Source organism: Cydia amplana, chromosome 17 (assembly GCF_948474715.1).
Source record: "Cydia amplana chromosome 17, ilCydAmpl1.1, whole genome shotgun sequence".
Taxonomy (NCBI): domain Eukaryota; kingdom Metazoa; phylum Arthropoda; class Insecta; order Lepidoptera; family Tortricidae; genus Cydia; species Cydia amplana.
Genome location: NC_086085.1, coordinates 944,975 through 964,357, shown reverse-complemented (window position 1 = coordinate 964,357; position 19,383 = coordinate 944,975). Strand labels below are relative to the sequence as shown.

Below are 19,383 nucleotides of genomic sequence, written 5' to 3'. Positions count from 1 at the left end.
TGATTGTGACGACGTATATCTCAGGACTGGCCTTACAGGCAATAAGAATGGGGCATGAATGGGGCCAGTACAGCGGTGTGACACCGCTACAACGCGATTGGTTGATGAGTTCACATCACGCGCGCGATCTGTAGTTAGACTACACGATTGGCTCGAAATCGTGAGTGACACCGCTGAACTACTACCCTTTTTAGTACCCGTGACTCCCGTGAGGCCAGTCCTGAGATATACGTTAATGGTTGTGACTGTGATAAGATATGAAATGGTAAGAAAAAGGCCGTAAAATATACGAATTAGTGGAGTCGGGATTTAACACTTAAATTCGGCCTTCTATTCTGCATATTTCAGTATATCCACTCTGTGGTATTACTTCAAGCTGTGTTAAGCCTACGCCGGTCAGAATACACAATGCCTAATACCAACATGTTACCTAAGCCATGTGGTGTGCTAGCTAAAGGGTATTTTAGCTGATCGTGTCTATTCGTGGAACAGGTTTAAAACGTAGCTGATACCTTTAAATATCAAAAAACTGCTGCATATAACCCGTGTAAATTGTGTCAAATCAGTATCGCCAAATTGTACCACGGGACTTAATCGCGTATCGCGTATCGCGTAGTTAATCGTGTTTTAAATCTCAAAACTTAGATACGTGATTAAGTCCCGTTGTACAATTTAATAATGTGTAAAAATCGTGAAAGTTTAAATCAGTGTAGTGGCTCCAGACTCACACATTCATGTACACACGGTATACAATAATAAAAACCTGAATGGCGATGTAATAAATTATTGAAAAAATATTTAAATCACTCATTTCATTTATCCCCAGCTTAACTGTGACGCCATTAAAATGTTGGCTAGCGTATTTTGCGTCTATATTTAAATTGTGAAAATTAAATCCTTCACGGAAAATATTGATTTAAAAAAACGCCGAGGGCTAATCTAAATAAATAAATTACAAAAAATGTCATATTACATAGTCCTGCAAAAAAAAGAATTAATCTATTTAGGCATTTTCAGCAAATGACAGCCACAAAAATGCTACGTTCATTACTTTGAGAGCTCACAGACAAAGGGAATTAATTAATCAGAGTGTAAGTTTCACGCATTTCATTAATTCATAACATTTAATAACGTTTGTCATGGTAGCCGATTATGCTGTACCAATTTGTTATATTTTTGATCTTGTTATGATACCGCCATGCTTTAGAGTTTTAGACGATAGTGGACGACCGCCATTTTCCTCTCAAGATATTGATATGGTAACTATTTTTATAAATTTAATAGTTCTTAACTATAGCTGTGCCATTGCCCCTTCGTTTGATTTTGTGCGATTTTTCTGATTGTTATAAAAGGTAGGAGTGAAAAACAAATTCTACACAATTTTTAAAGCTAAATAAGTACTCTTTAACCTTTCGTATGCCTAGTCCTGCCCTTTAGGTGTAATTTACAGTTTCAAGGTTCATTGAGTAGCAAATTTTTCCAGGGAGGAAAATGGGGACTACGTTTGCATGGAGAAGCGGTCGTCTACTGTCGTCTTAATAACACAATTCCCGCTGCTATTCACTCGCACCAATCAGCGTGGGCTATCGTCAAGGTCGTGTCAAAACCAGACGGAACCCGTAACAATTTGTTTAACAGAACCGGCCTCAGGATGAGCTCAGCTCTTCTATTAAAGTAGGCTCTATTATAATTCGATGTGAAACTCATTAGGAAAGTGAGTTTTAGAATTATGTAACTACTTGTTTCATTTCAGTTCGTATCGTGCCTGACATTGATAATTGTAAATTCTGAATAAGCATCATTGATGTTGACGAAGTTGTTACAAATAATAGGTGTGTAGTATTTTATTCATAACGAGCTCTTAGCCACATTATATGTAAATAGCAGTGTTGGCCGAAACGTTAATGCAATTGAAAATGTTGGCCATTAACCATTATAAATTGAACCGTAAACTGTAATCGTCCGTTACGGTTTAAGGTTCAATTTATAATGGTTAATGGCCAACATTTTCATTGGCATTAACATTTCGGCCAACACTACCAGTGTTATGTATCCAATAGTAGGGTGTCCATTATTTAGCGATTTTTAGTTGTTCCGTACAAAAATTTGTTCACGGAATTCTTATTACAATTAACAACGCATACCCCACAAAACATAATGATACTACCCCAAAACAGAATGATATTTTTAAATTGGAGGTACATTAAGCTTTACGATTTACCTCCGACGTTTCGCGGACGGCGTCGCCGTTGTCCCCCTGGTTTCGGAGACGACTGGCTAAAGTTGACATCAGTATCTAGCCGCGCGTGTCTTTCAAACTATAATATTTCCTTTGAAGTAATGACGCTAAGCACAAAGAATTTCGTACATTGACCTGTTTTTATCTCTATCGCATGCACGTGATGCGCGTAATCATATTGCTGTCCCGCTCATGAATCCGGCGGTCAATGCCACTTTGCAAGCAGAATAGCAATATAATAATGCGCGTGCGATAGAGATAGGTCAATTTTCAGTCACCACACGGGATTGTTACGCCATTTAGGGTCCTAGCTAAATTGGTTGTTTCATACTTACGCTATGAAATGTCCAATTTAGCTAGAACCAGTGTTGTGAATAAAGCTTATTTTTAGGCTTAAAGACTCAAGCCCTCAAGACTCGTAAGTCTTGAAGACTCGACTATATTTGAGAATTGTATTTATTTATTTTACGCGTATGGATGTAAGAAATCGTCTTTGCCGCCTTTGAAGCGTTAAGCCTCGAGAGTCTTAAGGGTTCGAGTCTTTAAGCCTTAAAATGAGCGTTATTCACAACACTAGTAAATGGCGTAACAATCACGGAGCGTGACCGTTCATATAAAGTATCTCACCCAGCTGGTATTTGTGTCTGCTCCCCTGAACTGTTGAAGGTCCATGTGAAGCTTATTGGAGCAGGGTTGGAGTCCACCGAGCAGAGGAGCTGGACCGTCTCCTGCTTTAGGGCTCCGTATACCTCGCCATCTTCCACCACCTTGCAAACTGGGGCGTCTGTTGAAATGTCAACATAGACACAGTACACTAAGAACAGTAGTGAATCTAAGGCCGCTCGGCAAGTTATTTACCTACTCATGCATTGGCGCTTAGGGTTGTCACTTTTATTTTTAGTTAAATATTATTTGCGTATTATGAGTAGCACTAGGTTTCTATTTATATAGTATAATGAAATATTAATATGTAACAGCCGTAACAGGTAAAAATATAACCTAAACTCTAGTTTATTTAGATATATCTATAATTTAAGAAATAATGTTTAAGATATATATTTATAAACTCTCCATGGGCACACAAGCCTCCTAAAGAGTTTGTGTAGGATGGGGCATCCTACTTGACCTACTTATGTATGTTTTGTTTATTCAATAAATCAAAAAGTAGGTATAATGAAATGTTCTATCAATTCATAAATGTGGTATAAATTAAGGCCGGTAAGAGCAGGCAAATGCGAGCGTACTCGAATGCGCGCGATCACAGTCGCGGTACGGCCCACACTGCCGCCACCGTATTCCCCCGTATATTATGCGAATGTGTGCGTGGCAGCGCGTGCGTACACGGCGCCCGGCGCGCACGCACACATTCAAACCGGCAGCGGCACATTTCTATGAAGATTCACTACTGTTCTTGTACTGTGACATAGATTTAAACAATGTATGGAAATAGTTACGAGACATCATAACATCTGTCATCCAGAACCCCTAGTGTAAATTTCATTCGATAACGTGACGAGCGTTCTGGTTCGCGTTACGTCTATTTTCGTATGAGACTTAATATATAAATAGTACAGTCAGCAGCAATAGTTGCTAAGCGGGCGAGGTGTTCAAAATAATCTTGACGCAACTTTATCGTTCAGAGAATAAGAGCGCGTCAAGGTAATTATGAACACACCGCTGGCTTAGCAACTTCTGCTGCTGACTGTACTATATTCTTCCTTTTTCTTTATATGAAAAACAAACAAGATCAAAGAAACAACAAATTCCTTGATCTTACCAACTTAATCATTTCCCACTACAAAGGTATGCATGTAAAAATATGCCTTTTTTCATATGTCAAACGCAAATCTCCTTTTATTAAATGTATAAGAAAGGTTGATGGGAATCATGGGAAGTCTTTGAAAATGATGCTATTCATATGAGCTCTTTAACCTTTTAACCGCCAGCAATTTTTGATCGAGCGTGCTCGTGTCACAAACATATACAATACATTAATTACATATACAATAATCTCAGTTGGAAAACGGAATAGTAAATATTGCCAAAATTTTTTGATTTCGTATAAAAAGTGGACGTCCTAATTAAAGCAGAGTAACAGAATAAACTGAAAGGGAAACGACTCGATTTGAATAGCATTACTCTGATTTTGCTGTTACAAAATTAAAATTTCGTTTTCTTGATTGGAATGAGGCTGTAAGTAAATGGCTGTTTTTATGAATAATAACACAAATACAAAAAGCCGATCTGCCGAAATTGAGATCAGATAATATTAATATTTAATCTTCCTAATGCTGCTCCTAGTTTATTCCAAAGTATATCGAAAAGTTGGCTGCTCTTTATAAAGCCAACCGAGACGGAATATACAATGAATTATTTAAGAATTCGAAAGATTTATATTGTTGTTTGTTTCATTCTGTCTTGTTAGTTCCTGCCACTTTATAGGGTTCCGTACCCAAAGAGTAAAAAACGGGACCCTATTACTAAGACTTCGCTGTCCGGTCGTCTGTCACCAGGCTGTATCTCATGAACCGCATTAACTAGACAGTTGAAATTTTCTCAAATGATGTATCTCTGTTGCCGCTATAACAACAATTTTTAAGGGGGGGCTCCCATACAACAAACACGATTTTTTTTGCTCTATTTTTTGATGATGGTGCGGAACCCTCCTTGCGCGAATCCGACTCGCACTTGGTCGGTTTTTTTCGTAATATTTTACTAAAATGAAATAAGTTTTTTTGCCAAATTTTCATTTTTGATACAAGCTTTTATCGCTAACTGTACTTTTCATTCAAATCTAATTTAGTTTGCATGATTTGACCCGAACGTATTTACCAGCACGCTCCGCGATTTCGTAGCCATTTAGGGTCCTAGGTAAATTGGTTGTTCCATACTTCCGCTATGAAATGTCCAATTTAGCTAGAACCCTAAATAGCTCACGGAGCGCGTTACTGTACCTACATATAAACATTGCAAGTAAAAAAAAAGATTCAATGCTACTCACATCTGACTTGCAATGAGACAGGGTTGCTAGTAGCACTGCCTTCGGTGTTAGAAGCGAGACAGCTATAGTCGCCGGCAACTGTCCTGTTCACGCTCTGCAGCACCAGACTCTGGTCGCTGAGGATAATACCGGAGCTCGCGTTGTGGGTGATTTCCATGTCCTGTGTAATGATTGAAAGCTATTAGAAAGTATATTATGTAAGTATAATAAATAAATAAATAAATAAATAAAATAAAATAAAAATAGCCTTTATTCCACCATAATTACATTTTTTCTTTGCATGCATAATTACATTTTTTTTTTTAGTTGCATATTCCATTTTGTTGTATTTAAAATATAGTATTGTATAACATTCTAGTATAGGTATTGTTCATAAAATATAATAAAAATCCATTTGACATTCAATTTCGATTCCATTTCCATTATCTATTTTTATCACAGTCATTTACATTTTTCATTTTAAAGCCAATTTTACTATTATAATTTTAAAATTTATCATATTAATATTAGTATAAGTTTATTTATTACCAGTATCTACTTTATCATTAATTTTAAATACTTAATTTAATTATCCTTCATTAATTATGGAAGTCGCCTCTTTGGCGTAGGCCTCCCCCAGTGTTCTCCATGTGTCTCTATCTTGAGCTAGTCTTCTCCATACTGTTCCACAGCGTTTTTTGAATATGTCTTCCCATCGTGTCTTTGGGTGACCCTGCTTTCGTGTTCCTTCTTCTTTTGGTGGGGTCCATTCTATGATTTTCCGTGTCCATCTATTGTCGTTTATTCTACTAATATGTCCAGCCCACTTCCATTTCAATCTACGTATTCTCTCTATGATGTCAGTTACTTTAGTTTTCTTTCTTATATAATCGTTTCTTACTCGGTCTGATATTCTGATTCCTAACATACTACGTTCCATCTTTCTCTGTTCTATAGCTAGTTTTGTTTCATGATCTTGTCGTATGCCCATGTCTGGCAGCCATATGTTAGACAAGGCAGAATTGCAATTTCGTATAATTTTCTTTTTGTATTAATAGATATGTCCTTATTTTTCATAATTTCTCGTAAGCTCCAATACTTTCCCCAAGACAGGGCAATTCTACGTTTTATGTCTTTATCAGTTTGTTCTTCAAAAGATATCAGCTGGCCCAAATATATATATTCATTGACATATTCTATGACCTTGTCATCTACGGAGATTGTTCTCTTTGGACCATAAATATTATAGGACATTCTTACTCAGAATCACTAGGTCCCACAGTAAGCTCAAGAAGGCATGTGTTGTGGGTACTCACATTCAGGCAACGATGTATATAATATACAAATACATAGAAAACACCCAAGACTCAGGAACAATATCTGTGCTCATCACACAAATAAATGCCCTTACCGGGATTCGAACCCAGGACCGCGGCTTCACAGGCAGGGTAGTGACCCTACCTGTGGTTGCCTGTGGTTGTGGGTAGTGACCGACTAGGCCAGACTAGTCGTCAAAATATTTTTGTAATTTATTTATTGAGAATGAGAGCCCATATTAATATCCTACCGTTGGCCAAAGGCCTCCCTCATTATTTACAGTCTCCCCGAAAAATTCGGGTCAATCCACGTCCATCTGCGACGGGTTTTTTGAAACTAATTGTAATTGAAGCTATCTCAATGCCATCATTGCCTCGCTATTATTCGCTGGGTATGGTAAAATTCAACCACCCGGGTTACCCGTTCTGGTTACCCGTAGCATCTGTTACAACATGTTACAGCAAATGGCTCTGCTTAGTAAGAAATCACTTACCCCTTTATACCAAGTGAGTCGGTAGCTCCTCGGGTTGGCCTTGACACTGCATTCGAAGTACACGTCGTCACCCTCCTTAATGTGGCCAGGGTTCAGGCTGGAACCCATCCTCAGCGTCACTACGGGAACGTCTGCAGATAAAGAATTGCTGGAAAACTGGTGTTTTAAACTAACTAGAGTCCGTCTAAAGGTGCCCACTGATTATTGCTCCACCGGACGACATCAGTCTGTCAGTTAGAACAAAAAGTTGACAGTTCCGAACAACTGACAGGCTGATATCGTCTGGCGGACTGATAATCAGGGTGCCCGTTAAGCTAACTTATTGCAGCGATTTGAATATAACGAACTGATGCCTTAATTTAGTCGACTATAAACGACAAAGTGTGGCAATGTCATTATAAACGAGTTTATTTTTTGCATAGGAACTTGATACCTATTAATATCCATGCAGAGTTGGCTTGGTCCGATTCTAGTGAAAAGTCCTAGTGAATAGATAAGTCCTAGTGATAAGATTTTAGTGAATATGTTTTGTGTATTTGGCCTATCGCTATTCTGCCTATATCATTTTAATGTCTGTCAGTATGTCTATGTCTGTCATTCAATAGAACTTGCTAACTATGTAAACAAACCGCCATACTAAAATTGACACTGAATGTCAATTTACTAGTAACTTTTGTTTACATAGTTAGCAAGTTCTATTGAATGACACTTTAGTTGTAGCGTTGAAGCCGAAAAAGCTATAACGCTTTGTCGGCTTCGACGCTACAACTAAAGTGTCATTTGTTTCTGTACTTACTTACTTAGGGAATAATCCCTAAGTAAGTAAGTACAGAAACAAATTTTCGCAAGAATTGCCATCAGGATCTCTAAAACAAGCCCGATTTCAGAAAACTTTTTATCACATTTTAGTCTCTAAATGCGATGAAGAAAATACCTTTTAAATCTATTTAATTAGGTTATTCGAGCGTGTGTATCTATAATAAACCTTCTACTCTAAATCCGATGATAAGCTCATTTCCCAAGTCCCACACTCAACAGACACCAATTATCTTACAAACTACGAGTGCAAAAATAACCCGGAAATTCCGGAAAATCTATAAGCGTTTAATCCAATCAGAATTCCATAGCTTCCGGAGTACCTAATAATAAAACTTTGATGAAAATATAAATTTTAATATTTATTGAGGATTCTTCAGAGTAAATTGGTTGTCTGATTTACGATGTATTTAAGAGATCCTGTTCGATTTTAGTACCTAGTTTGATTCTGAATTGGCATCACATAGAAATAGATGTCGAATACTAAATAATAAGTTTTTGGCAAAAATTTAATTTTCGGTACAAGATGTTATCGTTGACTGTAGGTAATTTTTTTTCCACAGGACATAATTACATTTTCATCGAGTCAAATCTAACAACCCCAAACACAATTAGTTTGGGTTGTTTTATCACAGAGCCTTCCCATGGCTACCTCCTGTCTCCTTGCATTACCATCCGATTTAAGGATGACTCTCACATTAGACCGGTGTCCGGGCCGGAGCTTTCCGAGCTCCGTTTTCTATGGAAAGCGTCACGTGATCACCTGTCATCTGTCATAGCAGATCTATATCTAAATCCCTAAAGTCTTTTCTCCTATCGATGCATTCCCTAATATTGTTTGTCATAATGATCAGTTGTCCTAACACTAAAAACCCTAATTTTGGTTATTCTAACATTGATTACTTATCCTAATGTTATTATGCATATTTTCTTTTTTGCGAGGGTCGCAGTTGAACCCTAACCTAACCCACTTTTGTGGCAGCAAGTTCTAAAACCTAACCATTTTTCAGAACCTTACATTATGGAAAATAATCGTTATGACAATTTGATCGTTATGTCATGTGCCCATTAGGACAAACCAGTTAGGGCAAGTGACTTTAGGACAAACGTTGTTAGGGATTCAGAATGACACCCGTCAAATATAGTTTCCAAAGTTTTCCGCACACTAAAATACTAACAGGGCAAGTTACATTAAAAGCTTGTAAAAAGTGACACCCGAGGTCAAATTTAACCCAACGTATTCCATAACACTAGTCCACTCGGTCACGGCGGCACCCATCCTAATTCTTGAGCTTATACAATCCTTTGGCAAGATTGGCGCCTTTGACCAACTCTAAAGGGCGAGCAGTACGTGCTTCTTGTACCTATACGAATCCCATACGGCAGCGATTCTCAAACTTTTTTGGTGACTGAATCCTTTTGGATAGCGAAATATTTTAAAAAATGCGCTCGTCACTGTGGACCATAATCATACCTAGAGCTGTTTTTTTTTTCTTATTATTAAAAGTATTCTCGCGGAGCCCCAACAGAGGCTTTGCGGAGCCCTAGAGGTCCACAGAGCACACTTTGAGAATGGCTGCCTTAAGAGGGGGCTCCCGCCAAAAATTAAATTTGGCTCGATAGAATAAAATCATGAAAACATGTCTAATTTTCATTTACTTTCAATTGTATATCATTACCCTGCATTCCATAGCAGTATGATTTTAGTATAAAATAGCTAGTAACACAGCCGAGAGATTTGTGCAACGAAATTTTAATCTGATTATAATTTCAGAATTATTGAGGAAAATTGTTAAAAGCGCGATCGTCAAATCTTCCGCAGGTTTCTAATTTGCTGGGTTTACGCGCCCTCTTAAGGGATTATCATATATCCACATTTCGGCCAACAGAGGGCTTGGTCTTTTTTTCTTAAGTATATGACATAATAATATAGCTGGTCAAGCAAATCTTGTCAGTAAAAAAAGGCGCGAAATTCAATTTTTCTATGGGACGATATCCGTTCGCGCCTACATTTTTCAAATTTGCCGCCTTATTCTAATGATGACCAAGTATATATTACAATTTATTACGACCACTTACAGTGCACATTGAGCGTCCACCTGTCTTCAACGAGTGCGTCCGCTATCCGTGGGTTTTCCGCTCTGCAGACCAGAGTCGCCTCGTGGTCCTCAGCCTCTGGCACGAAGTGGAGGATGCTGGTAGTGGCGTTGGTTTCGGAGAACTGGAAGAAATACATTTTTAGGGTTCCGTACCCAAAGGGTAAAAAATAAATTAATTAAAAATTAAAAACACGACTGCAGTTTAAAAGCGAACTGAAAAGCTAGAAATAATTTTTAGTTATGTTAGGTACTCAACATAATGAATGTAAAATAGAATATAAGTGTTCAGTCAGGGTCATAAACAGCAATCGGAAAAGTTTAGGCTCATTTAGGATCGTGACTGTACCTGCATATTTTATTTCGATTGCAGTCGGGGACCTGTGAATGGGAAAATTTCAATATATCAAGGTCCCCGACTGCAATCGAAATAAAATATGCAGGTACAGTCACGATCCTAAATGAGGCTAAACTTTTCCGATTGCTGTTTATGACCCTGACTGAACACTTATATTCTATTTTACATTCATTATGTTGAGTACCTAACATAACTAAAAATTATTTCTAGCTTTTCAGTTCGCTTTTAAACTGCAGTCGTGTTTTTAATTTTTAATTAATTTATTTTATTTTATACATTTTAGTGACCATACAAACCAACCACATTTTTTATGATTTAAGACAATTTAGTTGCTTCAAGGAGATTTCATAACGTTGATCTTTGATATGTTAGCATAAAACGTGCTTAAAAACCTAACTAGGTCTGACCCAAAAACAGACGTATTGAAAAGTGCTATATGGCTTAATATCTCTGCAACTACATAATTATTTCCTATTAGTTGGCTTTCGGCCTTCGCAATTAAGATACTTGGGGAAGCTGCAGAAGGCGTGCATCTTTCTTACGCTCCGGGCCTTCGGCCCTACGCGAAGCTCGGCCTTCGGCCTTCGCAATTAAGGTGCTTGGGGAAGCTGCAGAAAGCGTGCACCTTTCTGCGCAAAGTTCGGCCTTCGCAATTAAGATACTTGGGGAAGCTGCAGAAGGCATGCATCTTTCTTACGCTCCGGGCCTTCGGCCCTACGCGAAGCTCGGCCTTCGGCCTTCGCAATTAAGATGCTTGGGGAAGCTGCAGAAAGCGTGCACCTTTCTGCGCAAAGTTCGGCCTTTGCAATTAAGATACTTGGGGAAGCTGCAGAAAGCGTGCATCTTTCTTACGGTCCGGGCCTTCGGCCCTACGCGAAGCTCGGCCTTCGGCCTTCGCAATTAAGATACTTGGGGAACCTGCAGAAAGCGTGCACCTTTCTTACGCTCCGGGCCCTCGGCCCTACGCGAAGCTCGGCCTTCGACCTTCGCAAATAAAAAACTAGGGGAAGCTGCAGAATGCGTGCACCTTTCTTACGCTTCGGGCCTTCCGCCCTACGCGAAGCTCGGCCTTCGGACTTCGCAATTAAGATACTTGGGGAAACCTAAAGAAAGCATGCACTTTTCTTACGCTCCAGGCCTTCGGCCCTACGCAAAGCTCGGCCTTCGGCCTTCGCAATTAAGATACTCGGGGAAGCTGCAGAAAGCGTGCACCTTTCTTACGCTCCGGGCCTTCGGCCCTACGCGAAGCTCGGCCTTCGGCCTTCGCAATTAGGATACTTGGGGAAGTTACAGGAAGCACGCACCTGCCTTACGCTTCGGACCGTCGGCCCTAAGCGGAGTTCGGCCTTCGGCCTTCGTAATTAAAATACTCGGGGAAGTTGCAGGAAGAGCCCATCTGTCTTAAGTTTTACTTACGTACGTACTACGTACGGACACAGCAATACTACAGAATGAGAGATGAATATCATTATCTCATTCTAACAAATAGCTTTGTCCCTACATACGTAAGTAAAACTTAGAAGTGTATCTCGAGCTTTATATAAAAAATACGTATAAAAATATACGGTTATAATGACACTTTCACACTTTGCTCCGTCAAAGTCGGTGCAGAGTTGTATCTGAAGACGGACTCTACAATCTCAGACTCTCTACAAAGAACTTATTTACACTTTTCTATTCCCTTAGCGCAATTTAGAACATATTGGCTTGGTTTCAAAACAAGTAAAATATGATTAATATAATACCTATGTATAATATTTTTTTTTATGATCAGCGGTCAAACCACTTCCTTTTAATATCCCAACAATAGGATAATATTTGGTTTTATGAGATTAGCTTTTCTTAATATATTTTGTAAATTCTTACTTTCTTAAAATTGAACTTAAACCCTTATATTGTATATATATTATTGATCGTCTTTCAAAGCGCTTCATTTTGATGCCCTACTCGATGGGTTTGCAAGATTTTTTTTTCTTAAGGTTGCGTAATATGGCGTATTAAGTCCGCCATATTGATTTTGTAATGACATCACATAGCCTACGTCACCCGGGATGACGTAAGGATTCTAATGATGTATCATACATCTAAATCGGTTAAGGCATTCTGAAGTTATCGTGGAATAAAGAAACTCACATACATATATACATACAAACATGAACGCTGAAAACAATACACTCTTTTTTTTGGGCAGTCGTGTAAAAACGGGACCCTATTACTAAGACTTCGCTGTCCGTTCGTCCGTTCGTCCGTCCGTCCGTCCGTCCGTCCGTCCGTCCGTCCGTCCGTCTGTCACCAGGCTGTATCTCACGAACCGTGATAGCTAGACAGTTGAAATTTTCACAGATGATGTATTTCTGTTGCCGCTATAACAACAAATACTAAAAACAGAATAAAATAAAGATTTAAGTGGGGTTCCCATAGAACAAACGTGATTTTTGACCGAAGTTAAGCAGCGTCGGGCGGGGTCAGTACTTGGATGGGTGACCGTTTTTTTGCTTGTTTTGCTCTATTTTTTGTTGATGGTGCGGAACCCTACGTGCGCGAGTCGGACTCGCACTTGGCCGGTTTTTTGATTAGACTCCAAGCAGGCGTGGCTCACTCCGCGATTTCGTCGCGTCACTACAAGTACGTACAAGTATATGCGGCCCACACCAATTTTGGTGTCTAGCCATAGTAGTTGCCGCGCACCGCTACGGAACGGACGCCTGCTCGCACCACCTAGCGATCATATCGGTCGTATTAGACGCGTTTTGTTAGAGAGTGAATCTTCTGTACCTAGTACTATTATTTATTCTGCGCTCCAAGGCCATTGACAGGAAAAAATGTGATAGACTTAAGAGTTGAGATGATAGTGAATTTATGAGTCTTTTTTAAACCACGTCGGTGACAAACAAGCATGTGGCCCGGTAAGCGGTCACGCACCGTAATCTGTGGACGCCTGTAACTTCAGGGGTGTTACAGTACGTACAATGAATGCACGCTGATTCTTTAAAAATCTGTGTAAATTATTTTTTTAAATAACCCTAAATATGGGGTTCAGGAATTTGAAGTTTCAGCTCAATTGAGTAATGTAATGTAAGTTGGTCTAATTTTAAAATTTGACCTGGGGCCCGTTTCTCAAAAGCTTGTAACTTGTAATACACTTTATGTCACTTTTTGACAGCTTTTGTTAGAAAGGGACTTCCACTTGTATTACAAGTTATAAGCTTTTGAGAAATGGGCCCCTGAACATACATACTACATACAGTACATAAATAAAAGCTTGTAAAAAACAAAGACATTTAAACTGCGAGACCTCCACTATAAAACTAAATTTAGGCTTTTTTGCTTGCACGGTACAAGCAAAACAACCTAAATTTAGTATAATAGGTACAAGTTGTACCCATTATACTTGTATAACTTATTTTGAGCTTGAAACTTGAATTAGATATCTATGCAAATGTTTCGACTTTGCTACCTACATTTAGTAAAAATTCAAATTTCTGAGACGTGCTTGTAAATATTTATAAACCGAGCTTTAAGTTTAATTAAAGATACTTTGTCTGAGTAAACTTTTACAGAGGTAAAGTAAGGAAGAAGAACGAAGAATTGCGTACGTTGACCCACCTGTTCCTATCTCTATCGCACGCATATTATATTGCTGTCTCGCCTATCATGCATGCGGTCAATGCCAATGTGCGAGCGGGAAATAAATATAATTATGACAGAGATGAAGATGTTGACTGTAACATTAGTATTCGGGCGGTTTCGGGGTTACCTGACTAATTATTTTAATGTTATATGTATGTCAATATCATCTTCCTCGCGTTGTCCCGGCATTTTGCCACGGCTCATGGGAGCCTGGGGTCCGCTTGGCAACTAATCCCTGTAATTGGGGTGGGCACGAGTTTTACGAAAGCGACTGCCATCTGACCTTCCAACCCAGAGGGTAAACTAGGCCCGTATTGGGATTAGTCCGGTTTCCTCACGATGTTTTTCCTTCACCGAAAAGCGACTGGTAAATATCAAATGATATTTCGTACATAAGTTCCGAAAAACTCATTGGTACGAGCCGGGGTTCGAACCCGCAACCTCCGGATTGCAAGTCGCATGCTCTTACTGCTAGGCCACCAGCGCTTCTTGTATGTCAATATGCAGAATGAATTTCATTAGCAATGCTGCAGATTGTACCCTAGAAAGTTAAAGATTATATGAAGGGTACACGAAAAGAACATGTCTAGTCACTCTGACAATATTTTGAGTTATCGCGTGAGTTATATTTGAAAGGAACGATGTACATAATTAACCACATCATTTTCATATGTGGGTGATTTTAAAGTGAGAAAAAAAAGAGTTATTTTTATAATTACAGAGGTAACATAAGCTGTAACTAAAAGTTCATTGAGAGCTCTACATTTTGAGATAAAAATCTCACTTTTGAAAAAAATTACTAGACAATGTTCTTTCCGTGTAGGTAACCTTTATATTAACAATCCGGGATTATTAAATTATTTTTAGAGATTCCACGTGGAATCTCGCATGTCGGTTCTGACTTTGAAATTGTACGCAACATTTTCGTACTTAAAAGGGAGCCCCTTCATAGGGTTGAAAATTTAAGGTGAATACCGCTACTGGGAGAGGCACCTAAAATTAGTGCGATAAGGACAACTAAGGCGATAAATCTCAAAAATCGAGGTTTCGTGCTTGTCTGCTTCTTCATCCAAAACTTAACCAATCGTAACGAAATGTTGAAATCTAAATGGTAAACGAAATCCCATCAAAAACATTACATGTAAAAATAAAATAAATTAATTAAAAATTAAAAACACGACTGCAGTTTAAAAGCGAACTGAAAAGCTAGAAATAATTTTTAGTTATGTTAGGTACTCAACATAATGAATGTAAAATAGAATATAAGTGTTCAGTCAGGGTCATAAACAGCAATCGGAAAAGTTTAGCCTCATTTAGGATCGTGACTGTACCTGCATATTTTATTTCGATTGCAGTCGGGGACCTGTGAATGGGAAAATTTCAATATATCAAGGTCCCCGACTGCAATCGAAATAAAATATGCAGGTACAGTCACGATCCTAAATGAGCCTAAACTTTTCCGATTGCTGTTTATGACCCTGACTGAACACTTATATTCTATTGTACATTCATTATGTTGAGTACCTAACATAACTAAAAATTATTTCTAGCTTTTCAGTTCGCTTTTAAACTGCAGTCGTGTTTTTAATTTTTAATTAATTTATTTTATTTTATACATTTTAGTGACCATACAAACCAACCACATTTTTTATGATTTAAGACAATTTAGTTGCTTCAAGGAGATTTCATCACGTTGATCTTTGATATGTTAGCATAAAACGTGCTTAAAAACCTAACTAGGTCTGACCCAAAAACCAGACGTATTGAAAAGTGCTATATGGCTTAATATCTCTGCAACTACATAATTATTTCCTATCAGTTGGCTTTCGGCCTTCGCAATTAAGATACTTGGGGAAGCTGCAGAAGGCGTGCATCTTTCTTACGCTCCGGGCCTTCGGCCCTACGCGAAGCTCGGCCTTCGGCCTTCGCAATTAAGGTGCTTGGGGAAGCTGCAGAAAGCGTGCACCTGTCTGCGCAAAGTTCGGCCTTCGCAATTAAGATACTTGGGGAAGCTGCAGAAGGCGTGCATCTTTCTTACGCTCCGGGCCTTCGGCCCTACGCGAAGCTCGGCCTTCGGCCTTCGCAATTAAGATGCTTGGGGAAGCTGCAGAATGCGTGCACCTTTCTTACGCTTCGGGCCTTCCGCCCTACGCGAAGCTCGGCCTTCGGACTTCGCAATTAAGATACTTGGGGAAACCTAAAGAAAGCATGCACTTTTCTTACGCTCCAGGCCTTCGGCCCTACGCAAAGCTCGGCCTTCGGCCTTCGCAATTAAGATACTTGGGGAAGCTGCAGAAAGCGTGCACCTTTCTTACGCTCCGGGCCTTCGGCCCTACGCGAAGCTCGGCCTTCTGCTTTCGTAATTAAGAAACTTGAGGAAGCTTCAGAGAGCGTGCACCTTTCTTACGGTCCGGGCCTCCGGCCCTACGCGAAGCTCGGCCTTCGGCCTTCGCAATTAAGATACTGGGGAAGCTGCAGAAAGCGTGCACCTTTCTTACGCTCCGGGCCTTCGGCCCTACGCGAAGCTCGGCCTTCGGCCTTCGCAATTAGGATACTTGGGGAAGTTACAGGAAGCACGCACCTGCCTTACGCTTCGGACCGTCGGCCCTAAGCGGAGTTCGGCCTTCGGCCTTCGTAATTAAAATACTCGGGGAAGTTGCAGGAAGAGCCCATCTGTCTTAAGTTTTACTTACGTACGTACTACGTACGGACACAGCTATACTACAGAATGAGAGATGAATATCATTATCTCATTCTAACAAATAGCTTTGTCCCTACATACGTAAGTAAAACTTAGAAGTGTATCTCGAGCTTTATATAAAAAATACGTATAAAAATATACGGTTATAATGACACTTTCACACTTTGCTCCGTCAAAGTCGGTGCAGAGTTGTATCTGAAGACGGACTCTACAATCTCAGACTCTCTACAAAGAACTTATTTACACTTTTCTATTCCCTTAGCGCAATTTAGAACATATTGGCTTGGTTTCAAAACAAGTAAAATATGATTAATATAATACCTATGTATAATATTTTTTTTTATGATCAGCGGTCAAACCACTTCCTCTTAATATCCCAACAATAGGATAATATTTGGTTTTATGAGATTAGCTTTTCTTAATATATTTTGTAAATTCTTACTTTCTTAAAATTGAACTTAAACCCTCATATTGTATATATATTATTGATCGTCTTTCAAAGCGCTTCATTTTGATGCCCTACTAGATGGGTTTGCAAGATTTTTTTTTCTTAAGGTTGCGTAATATGGCGTATTAAGTCCGCCATATTGATTTTGTAATGACGTCACATAGCCTATGTCACCCGGGATGACGTAAGGATTCTAATGATGTATCATACATCTAAATCGGTTAAGGCATTCTGAAGTTATCGTGGAATAAAGAAACTCACATACATATATACATACAAACATGAACGCTGAAAACAATACACTCTTTTTTTTGGGCAGTCGTGTAAAAAGGTGCAAGTCTCGCAACGCTTTTACTACAAAAAAGTTTTGAGTTGTAATGTGAAACCAAGTCGGTTATTTTAATCAGTGCCAGGGGGTGTTAAAACCGTATCAATAAGATATCTTTAATTTGTAATACATATAATGACTTGGCAATCAAAGGTATTTTGTAATTATCTTTAAAAATAAATAAGGTAAAATAATCCTTGTCCCTAAATATTTTTTAAGTCTGTTTAAATATTTCTTTGAATTTATTTTGAATGATTCTCCAAAGGATAGATTTTTTGAACTGGTATGATTTGATACGGACTTTATTGCATTTTAGAAATGTATTAAATGAAAATCTGTTTATTCGTGTCACTTATCAAATTTTCAGCTTTCGTTTCGATATTTTTAACTACATAAAGTAACTAAATGAAACTTGAAGTCGTTTAGACACAATTAAGCAAATGCGGAATTTGTGCATAGACTAAGAGTTAGTAAGAATACGGAAATTGATCAATAAAGTCCAAGTCTGTCATAGATTGGCGTTATCTCAGATACAGAGGTGAATTTCTATACAATTCTAAAAAAACAATTAGGAAAATGTAATCTTATAAATATAATCTCAGTAAAAGAGGTAAATGTGACTATAAAATCACAACAGCTAATCCCAGTTATAGAGGTTCGTTTTATCTCAGTAACAGAGGTAATTCAGTGCTAAAGTGACGGGACCGCACCATGAGTCCCAGCTATAGAGGTTTCTCACTTATCCAGGTCCCACTTAACCAGGTTTCACTGTATTTGTAGGAACTGCAACAGTAACTTTGTAATATCATACATTTATATGGGATTACAAACTTACTTATGCAGTTCTTAGATCTTTAAAACGTGACTGATATTGCAATATTTTTAGGTTTTCCCTTTATGTGGCCATTAAACCCTAACTCTGTACCAAATTTCAGCTCTCTGAGTTTATGGGAAGTACTAGTTCTATCCTGATGATCATGAGTGAGTTTGTGTCATAAATGCGAAACTTTGCTTTCGCTTAACTTCGGAAATCGGAACTAAATAACCTACAGATTTGAAATTTTGGATTTTAAGTATGTGATTATAGCTTACTGGATGACGAAAATTTCTGCGTTCTGGTCTTATCCAGAGGTTCTCAAATAGGGGCCTGAAAATGCGGCGAAATGGTTCCAGTAAAGGATGGTACGGCAGTGTTTGCTTCGCGCTCGACTTGGCGGGGGCACTGCCGTGCCCCCAGATTTTTCGCCGCTTTTGCGATGCTTGAAGTGCTCTAGCGCCTAAAATCAAGGAAAAAACCGGCCAAGTGCGAGTCGGACTCGAGCACGGAGGGTTCCGCACCATCAACAAAAAATAGAGCAAAAAATCGTGTTTGTTGTATGTTGTATGGGAGTCCCCCTTAAATATTTATTTTATTTTATTTATAGGATTTGTTGTTATAGCGGCAACAGAGATACATCATTTGTGAAAATTTCAACTGTCTAGCTATCGCGTTCATGAGATACAGCCTGGTGACAGACGGACGGACGGACGGACGGACGGACAGCGAAGTCTTAGTAATAGGGTCCCGCGTTTTACCCTTTGGGTACGGAACCCTAAAAAGCAAAACAGTGCGACACAGATATTAATAATCCTAATTCTGTGTTGAAAAAAAAAAAATATTGCTCTAGGCTAGGTTGAAAAACTACGGGATGAGAGTCGAGTACGTTTGTATGAATAAATGAAATTGATTTATGACCTAATTTTTTTATAAAATACTTATACGTTATTCCCTTTCGGCTTACAGCTATGCGAGACGTTGTATATTATATTTGAGATATCAAATACGACATAGATATATGTCGGTGGCCGATCGTAAGATCAGGCATATCGTGAAACGTGAAAATCTTTGACCCGTTCCCTGAGTCGACGGAGCCCCGCTACGCGGGGCTCCTATTTCTGGGCAGTTTACCCTTCGGGCATCTAAAGCAACCTAACGAA

General features: G+C 38.9%; 1 protein-coding gene across 1 annotated transcript in view; it reads right to left on the bottom strand.

The window, feature by feature from the left end:
• Nucleotides 1-2,852: 2,852 nt before the first annotated feature.
• Nucleotides 2,853-19,383, bottom strand: part of LOC134656034 (nephrin-like) — a 37,634-nt gene continuing 21,103 nt past the window's right edge. Inside the window, exons 5-8 of the mRNA XM_063511550.1 lie at nucleotides 9,925-10,066; nucleotides 7,030-7,160; nucleotides 5,241-5,400; nucleotides 2,853-3,023 (exon numbers count right to left, since the gene is read on the bottom strand). Coding sequence (XP_063367620.1) covers nucleotides 2,863-3,023; nucleotides 5,241-5,400; nucleotides 7,030-7,160; nucleotides 9,925-10,066 — 594 coding nt within the window. The 3' untranslated portion in view covers nucleotides 2,853-2,862. The remainder of the gene's footprint in view (nucleotides 3,024-5,240; nucleotides 5,401-7,029; nucleotides 7,161-9,924; nucleotides 10,067-19,383) is intronic.